This window comes from Pangasianodon hypophthalmus, chromosome 18 (assembly GCF_027358585.1).
Source record: "Pangasianodon hypophthalmus isolate fPanHyp1 chromosome 18, fPanHyp1.pri, whole genome shotgun sequence".
Taxonomy (NCBI): Eukaryota; Metazoa; Chordata; class Actinopteri; order Siluriformes; family Pangasiidae; genus Pangasianodon; species Pangasianodon hypophthalmus.
This window is the reverse complement of record NC_069727.1, coordinates 9,978,208-10,002,422: the sequence shown is the minus strand read 5'-3', so window position 1 is coordinate 10,002,422 and position 24,215 is coordinate 9,978,208. Positions and strand designations below refer to the sequence as shown.

At 38.1% G+C, this 24,215-nt stretch overlaps 1 protein-coding gene across 1 annotated transcript in view; it reads left to right on the top strand.

The window, feature by feature from the left end:
* The window catches only part of syn3 (synapsin III), a 94,573-nt gene extending 71,066 nt beyond the window's left edge, over window positions 1–23,507 (top strand). Inside the window, exons 7-14 of the mRNA XM_026922786.3 lie at window positions 216–278; window positions 6,862–7,004; window positions 9,085–9,159; window positions 9,418–9,520; window positions 17,845–17,976; window positions 18,282–18,324; window positions 18,679–18,823; window positions 19,079–23,507. Of these exons, the coding sequence (XP_026778587.1) occupies window positions 216–278; window positions 6,862–7,004; window positions 9,085–9,159; window positions 9,418–9,520; window positions 17,845–17,976; window positions 18,282–18,324; window positions 18,679–18,823; window positions 19,079–19,202 (828 nt within the window). The 3' untranslated portion in view covers window positions 19,203–23,507. The remainder of the gene's footprint in view (window positions 1–215; window positions 279–6,861; window positions 7,005–9,084; window positions 9,160–9,417; window positions 9,521–17,844; window positions 17,977–18,281; window positions 18,325–18,678; window positions 18,824–19,078) is intronic.
* The last annotated feature ends 708 nt before the right edge of the window (window positions 23,508–24,215 follow it).

Below are 24,215 nucleotides of genomic sequence, written 5' to 3'. Positions count from 1 at the left end.
GTGTGTGTGTGTGAGAGAGAGAGAGCGAGAGAGAGAGACCACTGAACCAGGGAACTATGGTGATGCTTACCACTATGAGCTCAGAGGAGAGTGACTGGCCTGAACCACGCAGCCTAGCAGCTCACATCATTTGAATGAATTACACTCTGGTCAAGCCATTGTTTAATTGCGGTTTACACTCTTCTCTGATGTGTGTGTATGTTTTTTCCTCCCAGATGCCCACTCTGACATTTCCAGTTGTAGTGAAGATGGGGCACGCCCATGCAGGCATGGGAAAGGTAAGGATCATGACTCATTACCAAAAGCTCATAGTTTCATAGCACAGGATGGATCTAGAACTCATTCCAAATTTGGTCTTAGCATCTAGAGTGGAGAAAGGTAGGTTACATATCCAATTGATTTGGTGATCAGCAGTCCACTTTCCTGGAACTAGTGGCTTTCCTAAAGTGCTAGTATTAAAGTCATCCCCTCATGACCTCACATGAATAGCCAAAGTGACCCAAATGGCCACTTGGTCATAGAACCATAGTTGCATACACTATACCTTACCTTTCTACTTCCTTACTAGGATTTGATTTGAACAGATAGTGTGTTCTGAATGAATACAAATACAGCTAAAAATAGGAAGTGCACTGTTTGTTGGGTGTTTTTTTGCCAGAAAGCTTCATGATGAGACTAGATGTGTGCATCAGGACTCTGATCCCGCTGCGTGAAACAAAAACAAAAAATAAAGGTTTTCATTTCATGTGGAGCTTGAAGGGCCTGAGTATGAAGCTCATTCTTTGTTTTCCATTGTTATTACTCAGTCAATTTAGACAGAAGGCAGAAAGGTCTACAGGGCATCTGATTCAGGAGTTGAATAAAGTTGTGTTCTGCAAATTACTATTTGTTGTTACAATTTATGAATGAAAAATGACTTCTTTTTCCAGCAGCTCTATTTTTTCATTGTTTCCAGGGTTATACTGTAGTATAGGTAGAGTTCACAATAAAAAAAAAAATGTTCAGGTCTAAACCACACCCACTTCCATATGAAATCCAAATATGAACACTTGTATTGATCACTTGTTAAGGCTTGCATAGCATGCGAGCTCTGTCCATTGTGTCACTAGCTGCTGAGAATTACCGCAGCCGATCATCTACAGGGTGTCTGTAAAGTCAGGAACCAATGAGAGTGAGACTGCATATGCATTTTGTATTTATTATTTACAACATGTGTTCTATATATTTACCCTTACGCTCTACGCCTTTTGTCAGGTGCTCTGTCATGTTTTTGCGGATTTTGCTCAACATATTCCCATTGGTTCCTGACTTTTCAGACACCCTGTGTATTGCAGGGGCTCTGGGGCAACTTGCACACACTTTATGAACACCCTAGGTGTTAGAGCTAACACAAATAGAATGCTTCTGAATTGGTATATCACCCTGTTTTGGAATCGGAGAAATCATCTGGGTTTTACAGCGATTAGAATGCATATACAGTATATGTATTCTTTATATCTGTGGTCACAAACCAGCCATGTTGGTTCACCACTCCTCACTTGCATCACATCTGCCTTCAATATGCTACCGAGGCTTTTTAAGAAAACAATTAGGTCTCTGAAATCAAGAATGTGGCAGGTTGCACATCTTTTTTTACGGAGCCCCTGAGGGGACATGGTGATGGAAAAAAATGAGATGGGAGGAAAATTTATATTTCAATGCTTTTGCGTTCACTCGCAAAACTTTTGCGTTCCCCCAAGAAACATTGCATTCATTCACATTTTTTTTGCGTTCTCCTGCAAAGATATTTGCATTCATGAGAGATCACATCTCCTTGTCCAAACCCATCTAGAAGCTCTTTCAGCTGCCTCTGAGATATTGTTAGCAACTGATCTGATGTCATTTACCCCCATTGTTTTAATTGCAGATTTGAATACCTGCCCACCATTGACTGAATATTTTCAAACCCAACACTAGAATTCTCCAGCACTTCTGGTGTGATTTGCTTTGGCAGTTTGTTCAGTTTTTGTCCTTGCTTGAAACCACCATTGCTTTCTGCTCTGCTTCCATGGTAGCAGTGTGGCACGTGCTATATCCTGCACAACTACATTCATCTGTTGTGGTGGTGTGTAAAACCTACTTCTTCCAAAATAATTTGGCCATACTTGAAAGGCTCTCTCCAGTAACCTGGTGTCCCATATGCTTAATTTGTGATTCATTCAAGAAGAGGCGATCATCCAGTGTCTCCTGTACCTGTGCACCAAGGACCTGGCCATGCACCAGCAGCAAAGTGTTTTTGCGAATCTCTGGCAATGGCATTTGAACAAGCCAGACTTGCCTTCTCATTTCTGCCAGTGATTTCCCATGCCCTGTTGTTGTGGCTTGAAGTATTGCCTGTTAGATTTCTGTGTGAACTGAATCTCCTGTCACGGACATTACTTCCTTGATGTCCAAGAGCAAATGCATTATAGTAGTACCGATACAAGTTACACTACAGTAACAAACCAGTGTGCCATGACTTTTATATTCAGGTTGTGCACAGTATGGATTTGCCCTCAATGCTTTGTCCAATTGTACTACAAGTGAAGCCACTGGTCTCTCTACTAGCAGGATTGATTTAGTTTCTGCATTGGTCATTGCCACTATTGTGCCGCATCTTATACAGGGTCAATGCTTCCCTGTGCTCTGAAATGTGCATAAAATCTTCTTAATGATAGTACTGCACTGTGGAGTAGCCCAGCCGCTTGCTTGGGTCGATGGGTCAAGCATTTAATCTGTTGCATTAGGTGGAGGATCAGGCTTTAGTTTTGGCAGCCTTGATGCCAGCTTTCCAGTGCATTAACTGCTGCTGTTCCATGTTATATTCTGACTGTCTGAATGCCTCGTTGGTGGCTATCAGCACTCTCCTCCAAGGTTAGCCTCTGTCAGCTGCTGTTTTTCCTTGGATCAAGCTTGCCTTCCTTTGCCTATTGGGCCTTACAGTCACATTTATTGCTGTGTCTTCCTGCAGCAACAGGGGAGGTTATATAGAAGGCAGCAGTTCTTCTATAGCCTGTGAATCATGCATTTGACATTATGCTGAAATTGTGTCAAAGCTGTGTAAATGCTTGTCTTCATGGTGATTTTACCAGGTTTGTGGGTGCTTCTTAGTGACTTGGGCTTCCTCAGCAAGATGAGAATGGGAAAGAGGACGAGCATGATGTAGCAGGGACCTTTTACAGGCTACACATATGAAGTCATGGTCACAAGTTTGTTATTAGTACTCAGCTAGGAAATGACCGCATGGGAAAACGCCACTAGTGCCGTGAGGAAACCGCCCTGACGGGAGAGAACATAATGAAGTACAACTTGTTTTTAGAGAGAAGGCTCAGGAGTGCAGGATGACAGCTCGGTCAGGCACCTCACAAAAAAAAAAATCACATTTCCCGTTTTTAACAAATCCACTACACACCTGTTTTAGGTTTATTTTTAACCTCAGTCTATCCAACTCTACACCCCCTCCCCAACTCAGTTACATTCATAAATGTACAGTATTTATATATATATATATATATATATATATATATATATATATATATATATATATATATTTTTTTTTTTTTTTTAGTGCAATGAACACAAAAGATATTCCCTCAGATGGTCTAAATTTGTCCAAATAGTCCAAATATTACCTCAATAGGCAATAGCATGTAAGTGACAGGAAATCGTTATCCTGGAAGAGAACGGTATGGCATTTTTCCATGTCTGTAGATCAGTGGCTATGCTTTTTTTTTGCACCACTGAACTCTCAAATACACAATCCTATGCATTCTGCATTATGACAAAAAGAAATATATTTTCCAACAAAACAAAAAATGTTATGTTACAAAGAACATTTTCATACATCGGTAAAGAAAGTAACATTAAAATTTTCAGACAAAAAACATAATGAAGGCTGCTGGGCTTTATCTTCAAGAAAAGAATTATTTTTGTATTATTCCTGTTGTATTATTCCTGAAGTTGTGGGCATTGAGAAATGTATGTGTATTACTGTGCAAAAGTCTTAGACACCATATTTTGTTATGGATGGTTAGTAAATGAATTATTGAGTCAGTACAAAAATGCTTTTGATTTTCAAACATATATTTCCAACAAAAAATGAACAAATGTTACACAAAAATGTTTGAATGTCAGTAAAGAAAGCAACAAATTGTGTAATGGATCACTTTCCGAAGACATAAGACAAAAAACATAATGAAGGCTGCTGGGCTTTATCTTCAAGAAAAGAAGCAAATGTGACAAGTCAAAATCTCCAGAAGTACTGTGGCAGATTCTCCAAGATACACAATAAAACTTACCAGCTAATTTTCTTATAAAACTGCACAAACACTACAAACTTATTTTAAAAAAAAAAGCAAAGGGTTGTCATACCAAATATTGACTTTGTTTATTTTATTACTGTTTACTGCTAAAAAAGATAGTATTTTTCTTTTGTAGAAATGTTTAACTTCGTTATTTTCAATGCATCTTTGCTTTATAGTATTTTTTTTGCCTGTGCCTAAGACTCTTACATTGTACTGTATATTTGTCTTTGTAATGAAGGGTTCATGCACTGTAACCTTAATATAATATCCCTCTCTATGTAGTTATGGACAGACTGTTCTTGCTGACACTATGATCATGTCCTTTACTGGCAATCTTAATCACCTGACGAACAGTTTCTCTTCTTTGTTTCCTTACATATTGCACTAATACACTAGCATAACAGTCACTGAATGTGTGTGTGTTCAACTGCAGTTTACAATCCTGTGTACTGATGTTTTCCCAACCCAGTCTCACAGAAAAAAATCTTTGCATGCAGCTTATCTGCAGCACCTTCAAAACATTGAATATCAACATTCTGGTGCAAGCGTATGTTATACGTTTCCATAGTAACATTTCCAAATTTTCACTCGAATGCTGTGTATGAGACATTCTGCCACAACGCTTGCAAGTCACCAGGAAACACAGTACAGTGAGGTGGGTATTTTCAAAAGGTGGAGAGTTTTTTAAGCGGTAAATTCTTTAGGCTTCCGAGAATACAGAGACTTTCCATGTTTCAAAAATACCCATGTTATCGTGTGGTGTTATCCGATTGTGGTTGTCATAAAGAGGAAGTTTTATGAGCCCAGTAAGTGATCAACACTCACTATTTTAAGAAAAAGAGGTAAAATGATTTATTACAGTAGTGGCAGACGTTAATTTGGTTAAAACACATTGCAGAAAGTCTCATATACGGCATTGGCATGAAAGTTTGATACACTACTGTGCAGCGTATGCTTGTGCCAGAATGTTGATATTCAATGTTTTGAAGGTTTTACAGATACTAAGTTTCATGTGAACATCCACTTGTTGAGAATAAGGTGAAGGATGACTCATCCATCCATATCATTTACCCTAAGAATGAACAATAATTCTTTTCCAGTAGCAAGAGAGAAATGAAGTGTAACATACTACTACTATATATAACCTACTACTGTATATACTGTATGTTTCATATCTCTGTCTTATTGGAGCTCAACATGACAATATTCCACACATTGCTTTTGGAAAAATGATATTTAGTGCACATTTTGCTCAATATCGTCATGGGCAATTTGAATGCACTGTTAGTCCACACCTCCATACATGCCTGCAGCTGGTGTGTGTGTGTCTGTGTGTGTACATGTGCATGTACTAATGTCTGTTTACATTTGTCTGTGTATCAGACAGAAATGGAAGGTGTGGAGTTCTGACAGCCCAAATGTCCCTGATGGCAGGGAGAGGGGATGTTCGGGGAATTTCCATCTCAGAACATCTTGCTTGTTCTTAATTTGGCCTGTCTGAATGTTATTTGTAATTAGTAAATTATATGAATTTTGTCACATGTGATGATAAAGATTTCTCATCTCAACTTAGAACCCTTTATCGTTGAATTAATTTGTTTAATAATTATGAAATCAATCTTATTTTGCTAATATGAAAACCGAACAGCAAACTTTTGCTTGTCTGGTAAGGCAGTTATGTGGAGATGCTCTAAAGCCCTTTCCATTTTTAATAGAGAAGGCTGAGTAAAATAGGAATGTACAGTATATTCTACACAATGCACCCGTTACCTGAGCACATCCTTCTCATTCTTTGCACACATGACTGTGCTTGACCTCGATGATCTGATCATAAGATAAGAACACTACGGAAACAACAGGGAGGGAGGGAAATCCTCCAAAGGAGTTTCATCTAACTTTGTGCTATTTTTGTCATCAAAATGCATTAAGAATGTTTTAAAAATGCACCTCAAGAGTGTATATTCAGGAAATTATCAGATATGTAACCACTTTTTTAAAAGATCTCTGTGATGAAATAAGATGTGGTTGATTTACCGCATGTTGTGCTCCATCCATTCTGATGAAGTTAATATTTTTAAATATAATCCCAAGCTATAGTATCCAAGCTATATGCAGCTTTAAGCCAAAAGTGTCAAAGTGGTTCCCTTTAAAATTATATTAATGGTCTACCTTATTTACTATTTTTATTTTTAGTTTCCTTACCTTGTGGTATATTTTACATGTGTGGAATCCTACAGGGTGGTAGAACAAAATTCTAGCAGTTTTTTCTTTAAATATTGCTTTGAACATATTTGACCTCCCTATGATAGCAGTATTTTCTTCCAGCATAGTTTTCATTATACAAGCTCTATTTAATACGATTTGCTTCATTTTATAGCCGTAGTTTTATACGTCAGCAAGTATTATGCATACGCGCTTTATTTTATTAATTCATGGTTTGATGCTTTTATTAGATTTGCTTTCCAGCTGCCTTGTTGTGTCCTTGTGTACGTTCAATAGCTACAAATGAAACTTCGCTTATATTTTTTATGCATGGTAGATTAAGGTGGAGAATTCGACCGATTTCCAGGACATCACCAGCGTGGTGGCTCTCGCCAAAACATACGCAACAGCAGAGCCTTTTGTCGACTCCAAGTACGACATCCGGATCCAGAAAATTGGCAACAACTACAAAGCGTACATGTAAGGACTGGTTTATTAGCCTTGTAGTTGTTTACGTGTGTGTGTGTGTTAGTGCCTGCTCTTATGTATTGTTTTGACATATACTTCTTTCACATTGCATGTATTAAATGTGTTTATTATGGAACATTTTCAGTCAGTGTGAACAACGTGGAAGTTCACAACAAAGCAAGAATATTCGTAACTATAGATGACTCACCAGCTGAAAGTGTAGCTTAGATTGTGAGTACATGGAAATTAGCTTGAGGTATGAAACCTCAGACTTTATAGAGACAGAGCGATAAAAAAAACGTGTCTGTCAGCGCATGACCAAGAGAAATGATACACCACACGTTTACTGAATAAGCATTATAGAATCACTGTATTGCCATAACACAGGACTCTACTCTCCCAGCGCTGCTCCCTGCTGTGGCATCCTCTGAGGGGAAACAGTGGCGTCTCCATGGGCCTGTCCTAACCATTATGTGGCTAGCCTCAGCACCCAGAGTCGCCAGCGGTGTGGCACTGGACAGTTGCTTTCCTACACACACTCCCTTCCCAGTCTCGCTCACTTGCTGACCGTGAAGTGTTACCAGTTGAAGTTGCCTGTAGTTTTCCAGTTCAGTGCACCTACAACAACTTTATTTTAATATGTTCAGACCTTTCAGAGCTTGTTCACAGCTATAAATGCCACATGATTTATGGTCATCGGTAACACAGTTTACCGTTATGATCTACATGCACAGTGTTGCTATTTTAGACATACAATACATTCTGTAGTCAATACATTCTATATACAAACAGTTAATAATCTTTAAAGATTATATAAAATTTTTACATTCTTTAAATTTTTAAAAGGCCTGGATCACAAATGAAATAGAAGGAACTCTGTGGAACCACTATCTTTTATTTGATCTTGGTCTGCATTGTGGTGGATCTGGAGGCTATCCCGGAAACACTCGGCGCGAGGCAGAAGAATTCACCCTAGATGGAACCAAGCACATACACACTCACACCTTGGGGCAATTGAGGCTAGCCATTCCACCTACAGGCATGATTTTGGACAATTTGAGGAAACCAGAGAACCTGGAGGAAACCCACATGGACATGGGGATAACATTAGAAACTCCACACAGGCAGTAACACAAGCTTGGGATCAAACCCTGGAGCTGTGAAGAAGGAATGCTACCCACTGTGCAATCGTTTCACCATCTTTTAAGACAAAAGAATGCATTTCCAAATGTTACACACATTTTCTGCCATGATTAACAGAATGAGCCTTAGGGTTAATTTTAGTTAATTTTAGTAAATTATAAGAATGCCTTACTGGGGTTTGTTTGCTATCTGTTTTAGTATGATTGTTATTTTAAAATCCTAGCTGTGATTTGGTGTTTGATACTCAAGGATCTCCTTCAAAAATGTTCACCAAGGTTCCTTTGCAGTTAACATGCTGCCCATGATCCTTGACACAATAATGTGATAGGATTATAAGACAATTATCAGGTGATTAAAATTTAACATTGAAACATTACAGGTTAAACACAAGACTTGTTTCTAATGCACAGATACTGTATGATAGATAATATTTAATGGAATAATGTTTTAGCCTGCTGTAAGAAACTGATAGCAGACAGTCTAGTCAGTGTATGCTTTAAGTGCTCTTTTTGTTGCTATGACAGTCACCGATTTCATGACTGGCATAAATGTGTGCCATTCTTCTGCATGTGAGTAAGAGAAGGAAAGTGGGGAGAAAGCGGGAAAACACTTATCGGCTCAAATAAACAGTGTCCAGCCACGCATCAGTGCCTCTTCCTGTTTTAAACATAGCAAAAGAAAGCAGGCGCAACACCCTTCTGGCTTTGAACTAAACCACACAATAAGCCCACTAAAAGACCCTGCGACCACTCACTTATCTTCTGCTCACTTCCACACCAGTTTCCTTTAGTGCTTGTCAGTGTGATCCATGGCCTTGTTGATAGCAAGTTTAGAATTTCACAAGGTTTGGGACCAAAAAAGACTAACAGGTGTTAAAATGTTATCCACAGAGTACTTTAGTTTTTTGGGGTTTTTTTTTTTATACCCTTTCTGTCTTGTTTCTTTGTAGGAGAACCTCCATTTCAGGTAACTGGAAGGCCAACACGGGCTCTGCTATGCTGGAGCAGATCGCCATGACAGATAGGTGTGTCTGAGCATGTGAGAGATAAATGTGTATCTGATCATGAAGTGGAAAAGTATATACATATAAATGAACAGTAAGTCAAATGAATAAAGATGCTGAATAATTGACTAGTCAGCTGGTTAAGTAACTGAATGAATGATGCATGGTTAAGGAAAGTGGAGTCAGTTTGTTGATTGATTTGAGTTTTTTATTTCTATTAACAGCCCAGTATTTAAAAAAAGATCATCAGTGTTTCTAATGACCTTGGTTTTTTTTTAGGTATCGTCTGTGGGTGGACTCATGTGCTGAGATGTTTGGAGGCTTGGATATCTGCGCTGTGAAGGCCGTACATGGAAAAGATGGCAAGGATTATATTATAGAGGTACATCACCCATCTCCACTGCTTATTCCATACCTTATAAAAGTGCTTTAAATAATAATAAATCTGTCAAAACAGCACACAGGACTCCAAGGTCAGCAAAAGCACAATGTCCCAGTGTGAAGTTCATATCTGTTTTTCTTTGGAGCTTTAGACTTGTTTTGTCTGTATTTAAGCATGTTGACGTTTATCTCCTTGGTTTAGCCAAAACAAGCAAGCAAAATGGCACAGAGACAGAGTTTACAGAGTTTCTGTCGGACGCACTGTGGTGGATTGAAACTAGACTCCCTGATGTGCTGTTAGTTGGGTGGATCAAGTCTGATTCAGACTCAGAATTTCAAAGTAGTTCAAAGCAACTCGGCAAACAAAAGCAGTAAAGTGAAACTCCAGTCTCCTGACCTGTGGAACTTTGCCTGTGGAGTCTATTGTACTTCACGAGCGAAACGTGTATCCACTTTGATATGATGATATGATGATTTTTTTTTTCCTTGAGTGGTAGAGAATTTGGCCATTGTGTTATTGTTTAATTGATTTCACTCACTCACCATGTAGTAATCTGTGAGTGGCTTTAAGTCAGTCAGTGCACAAGTCCAGCCAGCCATTTCAGAATTCCTACCAAAAAAAAAAATGTTTAGACTAGAGAGATGATGGAGGAAATGATAGCTACGTAGTGGGTCATGGCAACTTGATAATACAAAAACAAAATAGATGTTGAGATTAATTACGTGATGTTCAGCGGAGCCAGAAGTAGAAAGCGCCAATAGCGTCTGATAAAGAGATAAAGATGTTGAGAACAGAAATGCCATACATTGTGTGTCTGCACAATGTGTTTGCCTTTTTTTTTGTGAGAGCTTAGGGATCATCTGGAAATGCTTCACTCCACATTAGCATATTTAATCAGACTTAAACAGGAACATTCACAGTGTAAACCTTCAAAACCAGATCAAAGTAGGTGGAAATGTTGTAAAGTAGAAGCAAAGGGTGGAGAAAATGTGGCTGATCCATTCAGAAAGGGCTGCAATAAAGGAAACTAGATTTTCTGAAGGGATCCCTTCAGTTTTTCATGTTCTAACGATATATTTCACCTTTATATAGTTTACAGCTAGATAATGGATCAGATGAGGCCATCCTAGTGTGAATATAATTATCCAAAATATGAGCATAAATGCGTTGCCACTAAATATTATTTGCTGAAATGTGACAGGGCTTTGTCTGTTATCTGAGATCAAAAAATGAGACCTAACAGTAAGTTCATTTCCTATTCATTCATTTATTCATTTATTCATTCCTTTTCAATAACTGCTATATCCTGGTAAGGGTCACGGTGGATCCTGAGCGTTTCCAAGGAACGCAGTGTGCGAGGCGTGAACTCACTGGGAATGGACCACCAGTCCATCACCAGTCCATCACCAGTCCATCACAGGACGCCACACACACATTCACAGGGGTAATTTTTAGAGTCACCAAACCACCTACCAACATTACTGATTATTGATTATCGATTAAATCTAATTATGATAAAATTCGCCACATATTTATCAGTTGTATCAGGAGATTTATGGGGCAGTAAAAAGTGTGAAGCACAGCATGGTTACATTGGAGCTTTAGTGTTTAGCACTGCTTAGTTTGGAGAGAATTAAAGGTCTAGAAAAATCAATTTAAAAAAATTAAATAAATAAACGTGAACTGAACTAAACTAAACTGTAAGCTGTAGATGATTATAAATTACATCACCATGACAAGGGCCTCTCAGTTACTATATTTATTTGGACAGTCCTCTGTAGTAATGTATCCGCGTGAATTGATATAAGTATAGTCTGTAAGAACTGTGTAAACATATCTTAATGAATGTATTGGTCTGCATGAATAAGGCTCCAGTAGTTCTGAGGAGCTGTTGCAAATCACTTTTACAGTTTAATCTTTCTCGAAACACATAAGTAGAATGCTGAGATGCAGTGCAGTCTGAGATGAACACTGATCAGAAATATTCTCCTGAGCTTGCTACGGGTGATTAGGTTGTACAATGTTGGAAGTTAATGTCTAGGTTAGTCTGAATGTTTTGGTGCAGGTATATTATAGTAGTTAAACTATGCAGAATTAGGACTCTAAACTACTGGATGTACCAAGCTGATGACTAGGTTCAGAATTAATGCATGTTCTAAATTGATAAGTAACACACAACAGACCGCACTGTTATACAAAAATAATGCACATTGGGATGCAACAACCTCAAAGTACATTGTTTTTGTATAACAACACGGTCTGGAGTGTGTTTTTCCACTTATACCAAAGCAGTTCGCCAACTATTACATTGTTTAATTTATTAATGAATGAAATATCACACATATTTGTGGTTTATAGTAAAATTTAATGATGTGGAACGTTCAAGAGAGAAGATAGTTCCTGTTCTCACCTACATTAAAGCTGCGCTAAACAGTCACTCTCTCTCACTCTCTCTCACACACACACACACACACACACACACACACACACACACACACAAATAGCGCAGCCTGTCATTTTAGCAAATAAATGTAAAGCAGTACCGAGACAGAGAGTGCTTACTTAAATAAATGCTAAATAGCAAAAAACATCACCACATACTTTGCTAAGCAACAACAACAAGTCTCCAGAAGAACTGTGGCTGGTTCAGCAAGATGCTCAGTAAAACTTACCAGCTCGTTTGCTCATAAAACTGCACAAACTGTACCTGAGACTACTGTTTTTTTTGTTTTTTTGTTTTAAGCAAAGCGTCATCACACCAGGTATTGACTTTGTTTCATTTATTACTGTTTACTGCTCTTTATAGTATTTTTTAATGTAGAAACATTTAATTTGATTCTTTTTAACACGTCTTTGCTCTACAGCATTTCTTTGCATGTGTCTAAGACTTTTGCACAGTACTGTACCTGTCCTGTTATACGAAAATAATGCACACCTACTGACCAATCAGATTCGAGCATTCAACCGCGCTGTGGTTATAATAATGAATAACAATCTTAAACTTTGACCTAGCCTCTAACAGCCTTCTGGCATTGGGAAATTATTTGTTATATGGCCATTCAATGACAAGGTCTACAGAAGAAAACTTGATAGTGCATAAACTGTAAACTCCTCTCTGGCCCACTGATAATCTGAAGGGCAGACGGCTGAAGTCACTCAGGCCCTGTGTGTAAGAAAAACACTCCACTACCACCTCTGAGAATCCCGGCATTCTAAAGCCACTCGTCAAGGTTATTTATAACGCAACAGCTCGTGTTGCGCTCATCGTAGGACACATCTGTGCAAATGAGCAGATATAGCTCTGTATATTTTTCTGTTGTCGTAATGACCTCACAAGGACCAGATCAGTCACACAGACACTTTCACATTGATGAAGGTCCAGCACAGATAGGAATCTCTGTCTGCCTTGACTCTTAGGTGATGTAATGACAGCAGATATCTCACTTAGGTCAGTTCTGGTTTTCTTTTTCTACTAGTGAAGAGTAATGCTTTTTGTAGAGCACTCAGCCTTATCTACTTTCAGGAGGCCCAATGAAGGGTCTGTGGGAAGTGCTGCTGATAAAAGTGGATACATGAAATGAATAATTTCTCTATATAAACTGTATACATGTTTATTTGATGCCTACTTTATTAATTGAGTGTGGCACAGTGGCACGGCAGGTAGCAGTGGTCCAGGGTCCCTGGTTCAATCCTGAGCTCTGATTATTGTCCGTGTTTTCTCTGGGATTCTCTGGTCTCCTCTCATCTCCGAAAAACAAACTGGTACATGAAATGGCTATGCTAAATTTCCCCTAAGTGTGAATGAGTGTGTGTGATGACCTGGGATCCCAACTGGGGGTGCGTTCCTGCCTCAAACCCAGTGTTCCAGGGATAGGATCCACCACGATCCCAACCAGGATAAAGCAGTTACTCAAGAATGAATCAATGTGTTAGAGTGCCAAGAGAACAAAAAAGTTTAGATTACAAACTATTACGTTTCCAATTAAAGGTTGTTGAAAATAAAATGTGAATTAATTTAATACTGTTCAGTTTATCATAAAATCTCCTTATGAAACTGCTGAACAATGAACATACACAAACCCAAACTGTGGTCGCAACAAATATTGATCGATTTTTTAATGCTTGTTGCTTTTTATAGTATTATAGTCTTTTTATAGGTTTATAGTCTTTCTTTACATGTACAAAACTCCATATCTCTACCACATTTCACTCTACTCACAGATTCACAAATGTGCAGTTTCAATTTGAATCCATCCTCAGCAATGATTTGTTATTTCCCTGCTTTGTCATACATTCCATTCTGTTGAACTCTACACTGTCCTGAAGCACAGGTTACATGTTAAACCCATTAACACTCAGGACACATCAGCGGGTTCACTCCAGACTTATGTTTCTCACTCTCATTGCTACATGCCTTTCCTATTAGTTTCACTGTACTTACTGAATAAGTCAGAGTAGTTACTGAATAATATGCCCTAATACAAGTAACCAAATAATAAAGCCAGGAGTTTATAAATTTTAAGGAAGAATCAAGAAATTATAGCTTTCATCTACGAAGTAAAAAAATGCATAAATTTACATTTAGAATTCAAAATCATACACTCTCTTCATTACAGCTATCATTTATAATGCTACATATAATGTAGGACTGTCAGTCACTGGCCAATATTGTAAGATACTGACTATATACTGATATACTGATGTTTCTTTAAACGATCTTTGAACACATTTTATTCCTAATTATCGTAGCCGGCTCAACTAGATTGGCTCAAGACTAGATTGACACTGTATGCCACTGAAATCAATGTCCTTACTTGGACATTATTTACACTAAGAAAAGCAGGAATTCCTCTCAGTTCAGTTAGAGCTTAACTTTAATTTTTTTGACTCTGGAAATGACAGGAAGCCTCGCTCTCCAGGGAGTTGATGACACAGCACATTCCAACTCTAAATTGTTCCTCAGTGGGAGGCAGTGAACTAGGTGAAACCATATTATGGGAATTTGTAGTATTTAACTCTAAGCATATGTAACATATATTTCCTCGGGGTTATCTGGTTTCCTCCCACTTCCCAAATGCTGTTAGTTGGATTGTCCCTATGTGTCCATTGTAGTGGACTGGAGCTCAATCTGGGGTGTGTTCATGCCCTATCACACACAGTGTTCATGGAAACGGTTATGGATCCACTGACCAGGATAAAGCCTTCCTGAAGATGGATGCAAAGGAAAGCAAAATCGTTAAACGCGAACATTAATCAGTTTGTCTATTTTCAGTCTTTTGTAAAGACTTTTTATTAAAACTAATATGTATATATATACATATATTATATATGAACGTAACAAAACTCAAAATAAAGAACCAAAAGGAAACATCCAGAGTAGGTAAAAATTTTAGTGGATATAGACATTTATGAAACCTCTCTGTGATGATGCAATATTAATAATGATTGAAATGTTAATAAGAAAAATTACTTTTTGTCTTTATTCTCTACCTTCATGACTTACGGCACGTCAGGCTGACTTGGTCATGACGTGTAGGCCCATGTCTGTTTTTAAATGTTAGTAGGCAACAGAGAAAACATTACGCCACTAATGAAAACAGCCTCGACCACCTCAAGTCCAGCATCCAGCAGGATGATCTAACCTCGTCGTCTGCTGAATCACTCTGAGCAGAAGCACAGTAAATTACAGGGAGGCGGGAGGGGGGTGTGCCGGGACAGCAGGGATGGAAACGGCTGGTGTTTGAAGTCTGTGCCCAGGCAGTGGCTGCTCAGTGGCTGTGGTTATGAGTAACAGGCAGAACCTCCCTACTGCTGCTGTTGCTTCGGGAAGGCCTTTAACCACTTTGTAAAATTCCTTAATTTCATTTAATACCCAGAGTTGTACAGTCATGACTGTGCAAATGAATGATTCTTCTGTTTGTTTGTGTTCTGTTTAGTTCCAATAACAGTGATGACAGCTTAAAGCAGTAAACCACTGGTATGAAATACAGAGACATACTGGAGTTCTTTAAAGCCTGCCTTTTAAAACACAGCACTGTGATAACATTAAATGTTATACTTGGAAGTTAATAAGGAACAAAAACTATGTGATTTTGCTAGACTGCTCGAAACTTCCAGATGCAAAAAAAGTGTCCTGTGGAAAGAGAATTTAGAAAAGTGCTTATATTGTATGAATCCCAAGAGATGAAGAAGCAATATTTTAGGAGGGCCTCTCTGCTCCAGCCTTTCCTCACTCCACCTCTTCCTCTTTTTCTTGCTCTCAGCGGCTTGTGGTTGTTCCCCTGTCCCAAACTTTGTTTACACCAGAGAACTTCTCACATGTAAGCAAGTGGCCAAGACACGAGTCTTCCACTTCCACCTCGCTGCCCCTGTCTCTGTCTTCTCAACGTTCTGCTCGTCTGTTTTGCTGCCCATGTGAGGTGACACACCTCTTTCCCAGTTTGAAATCCAGCTCCAGGCACATGTATGAGTCACTGTTGTGGGACAAACTTTACAGCCAGTCTCTTTTCTTTGAGCCCATGTGATATAAAACTTTCCGACCATAACGCTGCAATGTACCCGTCACGGTCTGCCTCAGAACACCCAGACCTGGGCCCAGTCTTCTTCCTTGGTTTTCTTTTATTAGGCCACAGTAATCCCAGCTAAAGCCCTCAGCATTAACAGCACTGCTTCTGAGTTTAATATTTTTTATCAACCTTTTCAACTATTTTCTTCTCTGCATCTCTTTAAATGCCTTAAGTCATTGTTTGAAGTTTTGTTAATGACACTAACTCTGTATTTCAGAAACTGTGGCTTTTTATTTCCAGCACTCCGGATTTATTTTATCACCAAGTGTGTACTTGAAGTGCAGATAACATGCTCATGATGTCGCTGTTCTCTCCTCCAGAATCCTGCAATGTATTTCTTTCAGGATAAATAACTATGATCTAGGGTTTTATGTAATCTTAATGTAATCTTTGTGTCTGTAAATGTGGATATTGGATGTTTTTGCAGTGTTTGGTTACAGTCAGCTCCAGAATTTTTGGTGTCAAGCGAAGGAGCGAAAAATATTGTATAAAATGAACATTACATATACAGAGTAAAACAACTGGACTTTTTAGTCCAACACAAAATCATTCTCACAATCATTATCTAAATATTAGTATAGCAATTACTTTAAAAATATTCATTCATTCATGTTCAGTAACTCATTTATCCTGGTCAGGGTGGTGATGGATCCGGAGCCTATCTTGGGAACACTGGGAGCAAGTTGGGAATACACCCTGGATAGGACACCAGTTTACACACAGGGCACCATACACACATTCACACCTAGGGCAAGTTAGAGAAGCCAGTCCAACTACCAGCATGTATTTGGGAGAAAACCAGAGAACACCCACATAGACACAGGGCACAGAAACTACAGACAGAAGAAGCCTTTATTTGTCACATATACAACACAGTGAAATTGTTTTCTTCACATATCCCAGCTTGTTAGGAAGCTGGGGTCAGAGTGCAGAATCAGCCATGATACAGTGCCTCTGGAGCCGAGAGGGCCTTGCTCAAGGGTGACACCCAACAGTGGTGGCTTGGCAGTGCTGGGGCTTGAACCCCCAAAGTTCTGATCAGTAGTCCAGAGCCTTAGCCATTGAGCCACCATTCCCCCTACCGTAGCCTGAGCTCAGGACTGAACTGGAGACCCTGGAGCTGTGATGTGGGATTGTTGCTTATTTATATAAACTATTCAAACTAAGTGCAAAGTATAAGATTTTTGAGGTGTGGCCTTTGATCAAATATGAGGTTGCACACATATGAACACATATCACCATGCACATATCACCATGGGGACAACTAAGGAACTTTAAACACAAAAGAGACAGATCTGCACACAGTGATAAATACCATTAAGAACAATCAAACCCATAATAAAAATTGTTAAAAGTACAGATTATTTCAACCCTGTTACCAGCAGCAGCCCTAAAACCCCACTGTGAAATGTTTAATTTGCCTGTGGTTAGATCTTTCAGCTAGATAATAACTCCAAATATACATCTAAACCAGTATAGAAACAGCTATAAGAGACAAAATCAGTGTTTTTTCCAATGGTCAAGTCTGGATTTGAGCCCTGTTGAAAACCTGTGGTCTGAAATTAAGAGAAGAACCACATGTACTTGTATTTTCAAGAATGGTGCTGATGAGTTAACCTTATCAGTAGGTGCAGTTTTCATTAGAGGACATTTTTTGAACCATTATAACACTGTCACCAAGTGGTCAAACAGGGGTACTGCAGTCTCTGGCTTTAAAAACTCCCTAAAAAGATCACGGTCTGATGTGGTTTGTTTCAGGTGATGGACAGCTCCATGCCTCTGATTGGTGAGCATGTGGAGGAGGACAAGCAGCTCATCGCTGATCTGGTCCTTAACAAGATGGCGTTTGCTCTGCTCGGCATCACCTCTCCTCAGTCCTCCAATGCTAAGGTGCCCGAACAAACACCACTCCTGACTCAGTTTTTATTAAATTAAATTATACTATGCATGACTCACTGTATACATTGCTTAAACAATGTACATATCACTAATAAAGTGCAGTATGACTGATCTTGAAATACATACTGAGCTTGTAATTATAAAGATATTTGAAAACTCATCCAGTGGTGTTGATCGGTTTATCAGTCATTCAAATGACTTCTGACAAGACAGGAACCTGCATATCTGAAAACCTTAATAAATAAATAAAATTAATAATATCAACATGCTAATATGTCTTTTTTTTGCTGGGACAGACACAGCCTGGTCCACAGACAACTCAGCCGAGACGAGCTCAAGGTGAGATACAAAGAAAATAAAAATGGCAAATCGTGGCCTGGAAATCTGGTAGTATTGAATCAAGCCATCGTTTCTAGGGAAGGGGAAGCATTTTGGTTAATTAATTCATTCTTTCCTCAAGACAACTCACTGGGATACCAGAATTTAATTCTACTCAGTCTAGAGGTTATTGCAGAACTCACATTTTTTCTTTAGTAACGTGTTATGATATGATGATGTTATGGACACTCATGTGAAAATGTCATGTTCACTGCTTAGTAATAATTTTTCCAGAGGTTTTAGAATATCCAAGATATTATAGCTTCTGTGTGTGTGTGTGTGTGTGTGTGTGTGTGTGTGTGTGTGCGCGTGCAGGAGGTCCCCGTTCAGGCTCTGCCTCACCGTCTCAGTCACAGGGATCTCCACAGCGAGCTCGCTCTGCTAGCACCTCTCCCAGTCAAGCCTTCCAACCTGGCCCAATCCCAGCATCCTCCTCTCAGAAACAAGCACCACAGCTCAAGTAAGCTCTTTCACTTAATCCACTCTCACTGTGTTACATTAACCACGAACTTCAACTATTTTATACAGGACATGCTATATTTATATGCAAGGCAGAACAAAGTGAGCCCCCAGATGCGTGTATTCCAGGATTACTGATGGATGGATGGGCCATGTTGATATCTAAGGGGGTTCTTCTCATCTTCTCATTTGCATACAGTAACTGATCATTTGTGTTCAGACACGAGTAACATCATTTACACATGTTTTCTTTCAGCAAGTCTCAGTCTCTCACAAACACCTTCACGGAAACACTGAGAGGAAACCCAGTGGACGACGAGGCCAAAGCTGAGACCATCCGCAGCCTTCGCCAGTCCTTTGCCAGCCTGTTCTCCGACTAATATGCTCGCTCACGCATACACCAAGCTCTGCACTTTTGGAGTGAAGGTTGTTGTGAAGGTCAGTAGAGTCTAGTGAAGTGAAGTGGCTAACCTCATGACTGAGGAAGATGTGCGGTAGGTCCATGTCACTAGTTGTGATTGCGTGTAATTCTTTTCAAACCTGCCTTCTTTTACCTCTTCCCTGATTATGAGATTCTAAGATCTGACTTCCTTTTTTTAACCATATCTCAATATCTTTACTGAGAAGATCCACAAATTTTCCACCATGAAAATAATCACAAAAGAAATCTAAATTGTTTTGTATATTAAGTTTCCATTATTATAGCTGACTTAACTTTAGTAACTTGAGCGTTTACAGCAAGGTTCCCTAATTCCAGTCCTGGAGGTTTGAAATCGCATTTGGGAGATTTCTTTGCTCTAAGACTCCTTATTCATTTCTGATTCATTTCTGGATTCCTGGTTAATTAGCACGTTTAATCAGTGAGCTAGAGCAGGGAAATCACCAAACAGCTCTGGATTGTGGATCTCCAGGACTGGAATTGTGGAGCTCTGCTTTACATACTGCTTTTGTCTAAACTTAAGGAAGGTCTTCCTGTGGACTCATCAACATGGTCATTAACTTGTGGTGTAACAGTATAAAAATTTCCATGATAACCGTATAACCCAGTATCATAGCATCACCTTCACAAGTAATTAAATCTAATTCAATTCTTCAAATTCATCTAATTAAGAACTAATTTGTCCAAACTAATCATCAAAGAATTCAGGATTTCTGTTTAAATATATGCTATCCCATTTTAAAATGTAGCATATTTCAAGAGTAACTTTTTTTTTTAAATGTCTATACCAGTGTAGCATAACATTAACAGTATAACTGTTTTAGATCTATTGTCTTATGCTGTCGATAATGCTTTATGATTAAATTAGCGAACAGTTATTATGATATAATGCTTCAAGCCCATGACACAGTGTGTATTACATCAGGCAATATTCCACAGTGGGTCTCCTTTTTATTTTTAAATGGATCAGTCTTCCATTACAAATCAATCTTCCCTTTATAAGTGAAGTATACTTGACAGTGTAAGTACTATAAATACTATTTTATTTATTGGGCATTTCATCTCCTCACTGGGAATCTCTGACATTGACTTTTGACTTCACAACAAAAAAAAGGAGAAGATAATAATGACCTGTGAGTCCCATTTGAAAGCCATCAAATCATTGACATACTGAGGCCTTGATTTACTAAGATCCCAAATACCGTGTGTGGGGAAAAAGTGGGCGTGTGTTTTATAAAGAGTAACTGCATGAATTACATTAGCTGTAAAGTAGGGGTAGAAAACACTATGGAAGTGAGGTCCTGTTTGATTTGATAGCTATAGCAAGTTCATATGTTTAAGAGAATCTCGCCATGAGTTGGACTGAAACTAAACCTCTCCACACAGACATATTTGTGCAATTCAATTAAAGGCTGTGAGTTGCATCAAAAAAATACAGTATGAATGCAAAATAAACGTGTATGTCATGTTCGTAGTGTACATGTGAATGAACACCTTTTAAAAGTCTCCATTTAAATGCTTTGAGTAATACTAAGTGATTTTATTACACATTTTGAGAGGCTGAGGCATTATCTTAATAAACCACATGAATAAAATCTAATGAATGGTATAATTTAGTAACAGTCTGGGGGAAATATACCTCTCCAAATAGATGCTGCATTCGACTAAGCTCATAACTCTTTTTTTTTTCTCCAACTAAGAAAAAAAACCACCCCTTCAAGTTCCTTCTCAGAAAGTTAGGAAGGGTTCCTAGACCCCAAGTTAAACATATGTTGTCATGTGTACATAACCGCTCACAATAGTAATTAAGTACATAAAATATTTCACCACAATTCAAATGATTTATAGTAGAATTTCCTTTGATCAATCAATGAAGTCAGATTATTCGCAACACTATCTACAACACTAACCATACAGCTTGCTGTTTGGAGAAAGTAAATACATGATCACTAATGTTTATAATGTAATGGATCGCTCATTGCTTACAAAACGTACGTGTTCATTGAGGCATCCATGTTTTTTCCCCACTTTGTAGCTTGAGCAATTTCAAAAGCTGGAAAATTCCAAGTTCAGACTTCCCATTTCCGAGTTAAGTCGAATGCAGCATTAGAAGGTACTTTGCACACGCAATTCACCCCCATATTTCACACTTTCAGGTAAAAATATCCAATCCCATATTCTTTAAGGAAAAAAAACCACACATGAACAAAACTGTTTGTTCATGTACAAGACGCAATTCTCCATAAGCCCTGTTAGCAAATCAGCTTGCAGAGTTTTATTATTTTTTGTGTGTGTGTGTGTGTGTGTGTGTGTGTTATCAAGTTTGCACGTGGTTTTACACACAAATACCTTTAGTAAATCGGGGCCTAAGTGTTTTACCACATTTCTTTAAAGCAAAAAAGATTACAGTTACTGAATATTCAAGGTGTCATATTGGTCTCTCTGTGTGTTTTGTTTCATTTCTGTATTGTGCAATAAGTATTTTGTGACCATGAAATATTATGTTGCCTGTTAATATAAGTAGCTTGGTTTATTTGACTTGTGGACCAAATTCTGTGTTCATGTAAAAAAAAAAAAAAAAAAAAAAACAGAGAGGAAAAAAATCAAGCTTTGCAGTGATGCTACTAGTTTACTCTTTTTCTTTTTTCTTTTGAGAGAATGCCTAATGTCAGTGTGATGTGTTGATTTCCTCTATAATTTACATGCACATTATAAAGTGCAATGAAAAGCCATAAAATAGAAAAGAGGAACTGTGTCATGTTTGGTGATTTTAAGCGTTATTTGTTACATGTTTATATTTTAGGCACACACTGCTAAGTTTCATTTCTTATCTATCTGATATAATAACAGAAGACATGTTCACAATCTGTGCATATGTAATATCTCTACATGTCTGTACACGCCAGTCTCCCAATTAACGGGCAGAGTAATAATCTTGTATCCGGAACTAGGCAAAGCAATTGAATGATCTGTTCACTATAACTTTGACATGGTCTTATGTATTGTATTTTTTTTTATTTACCTGAACTGTGTAACTAATCTATAAAAACTTTCAGTGCATTTATGTATCCTTGTTAATTAATGATTAAGTATTTATTTATTTATTACTTTATCCTGTGTATCAAAACTACAAAGTTATTAATTTATTTATGTATTTATTTATTTCAAGATACATTTATTTCTATAGCACATTTTTTTTGATCCCATGTGTGTTAGCAGAACGATGTTCTTTAAGAAGCATGCCTTGATTTTTACAGTATTTTACCCCAGTGTTTTACATACCTGAGCATAAATTGATGAGGTGATTAGCTTTAAGAACTGAGGCATAGCTGTTGATGATCACCTGACTTGCAGTCGCTAGGCTACCTCATGGCTCCCATCTCTCGAAATGCAAATGACTCATCAGTTAAAAATTATGCAGTAAAAGCTATAGCTCAGAGAAAGTGTGAAACCCACTGCATACATAGCTTAGGTTTGTTTTCTTTTCATCTTCCCTTTTATAGGACACAAGGTCAATATTCCTTTATTTTGGTTCAAATCAAACTGATGATGTGGGTCCTAACATACTATAACACAACAACTATGGCAACATGAAATTTACAGAAACCAGCTGATTGTGAAGCAATTACAGTCACCGAGCTTACGGTTATTTCAGGACCCTTTCACTGCAGTGAGCCTAAAATATACACACAACAATACACACGTAGAAACAGTACACATGCAGAAAGTATACACACGTAGAAACAGTACACATGCAGAAAGTATACACACGTAGAAACAGTACACATGCAGAAACTATACAGAAGCAGAAACAGTACACATGCAGAAACTATACACACGTAGAAACAGTACACATGCAGAAACTATACACACGTAGAAACAGTACACATGCAGAAACTATACAGAAGCAGAAACAGTACACATGCAGAAACTATACAGAAGCAGAAACAGTACACATGCAGAAAAACACATTACGAGAATACAAACACATTTATATGGTTGTCATATTGCAGTGAGTTATACAGTGTAGTGGTTTTCTCTAAAGTAAATGTGGCATGATTAGGACTCCTCTTTCTCTCTCTGGTGCCTCTGTAGTGAATGTTACTCATGTAGATCAGTGTTTCTGAATGCTTTGTGTATAGTGTGTATCATTCTACATGTGTTTTAATGTCACACGTGCCATTTTTGGTACAGTTTGGGTTCTATATTTTGGTTAATGGAAATGCTATTAAAGTGTTTAATAAAAGTGGTTGTTCCTTTGGATTTCTTTAGAAGCAGAAGAACTGTGCATTATGCAGTAAATACAGTAGGCTTTATATAGTATATTTTTCACACAGGAAAAAAGAGATATTGCTTAAAATGCAATGTCAAGCTAATCAATACATCTTTTATTTCTATGAAAAGAATATTTTACATGTAATCATTTGGCAGATACGTTTATCCAAAGTGTCTCAGGTGAGGCAGAATCCAATCCAAGCAGATCCTGTTAAAAGATCAGATTGTGCTACAAGCACTGAAAGTTTCAACCAATTAGAAGAGCATGTTATCCTTCACTGCAACAGATAACCAGAGCACAAAGAGACACCCATATTCTCACTCGCATATTCAGAATGTGCTGAGTGTGTTGGAGACTTCATAAGGCAGTCTGAGGAGCAAATAAGACTGACTAATACATTCATACATGTGCATTTGTATATTCAATACTATTATTATTTAATATGATTTGTGATTATATTGTATTCCGTCTTCATTCCTCATTCTCACTAACATCGGCATGTTGACTTGTTCTCGTGCATCTGTCAAGTATCCTCAAACTTGATTTTAACACCAATGAAGATAAGTCTTCAGTACATATTACTAAGTGCTTATGTAAATTTTAACACAAGGCAAAGAACTTATTATCCTGCAAAGTACAAAAACAGCGTGTTTTGGTCAATTCGATGCAAGTGAAAAA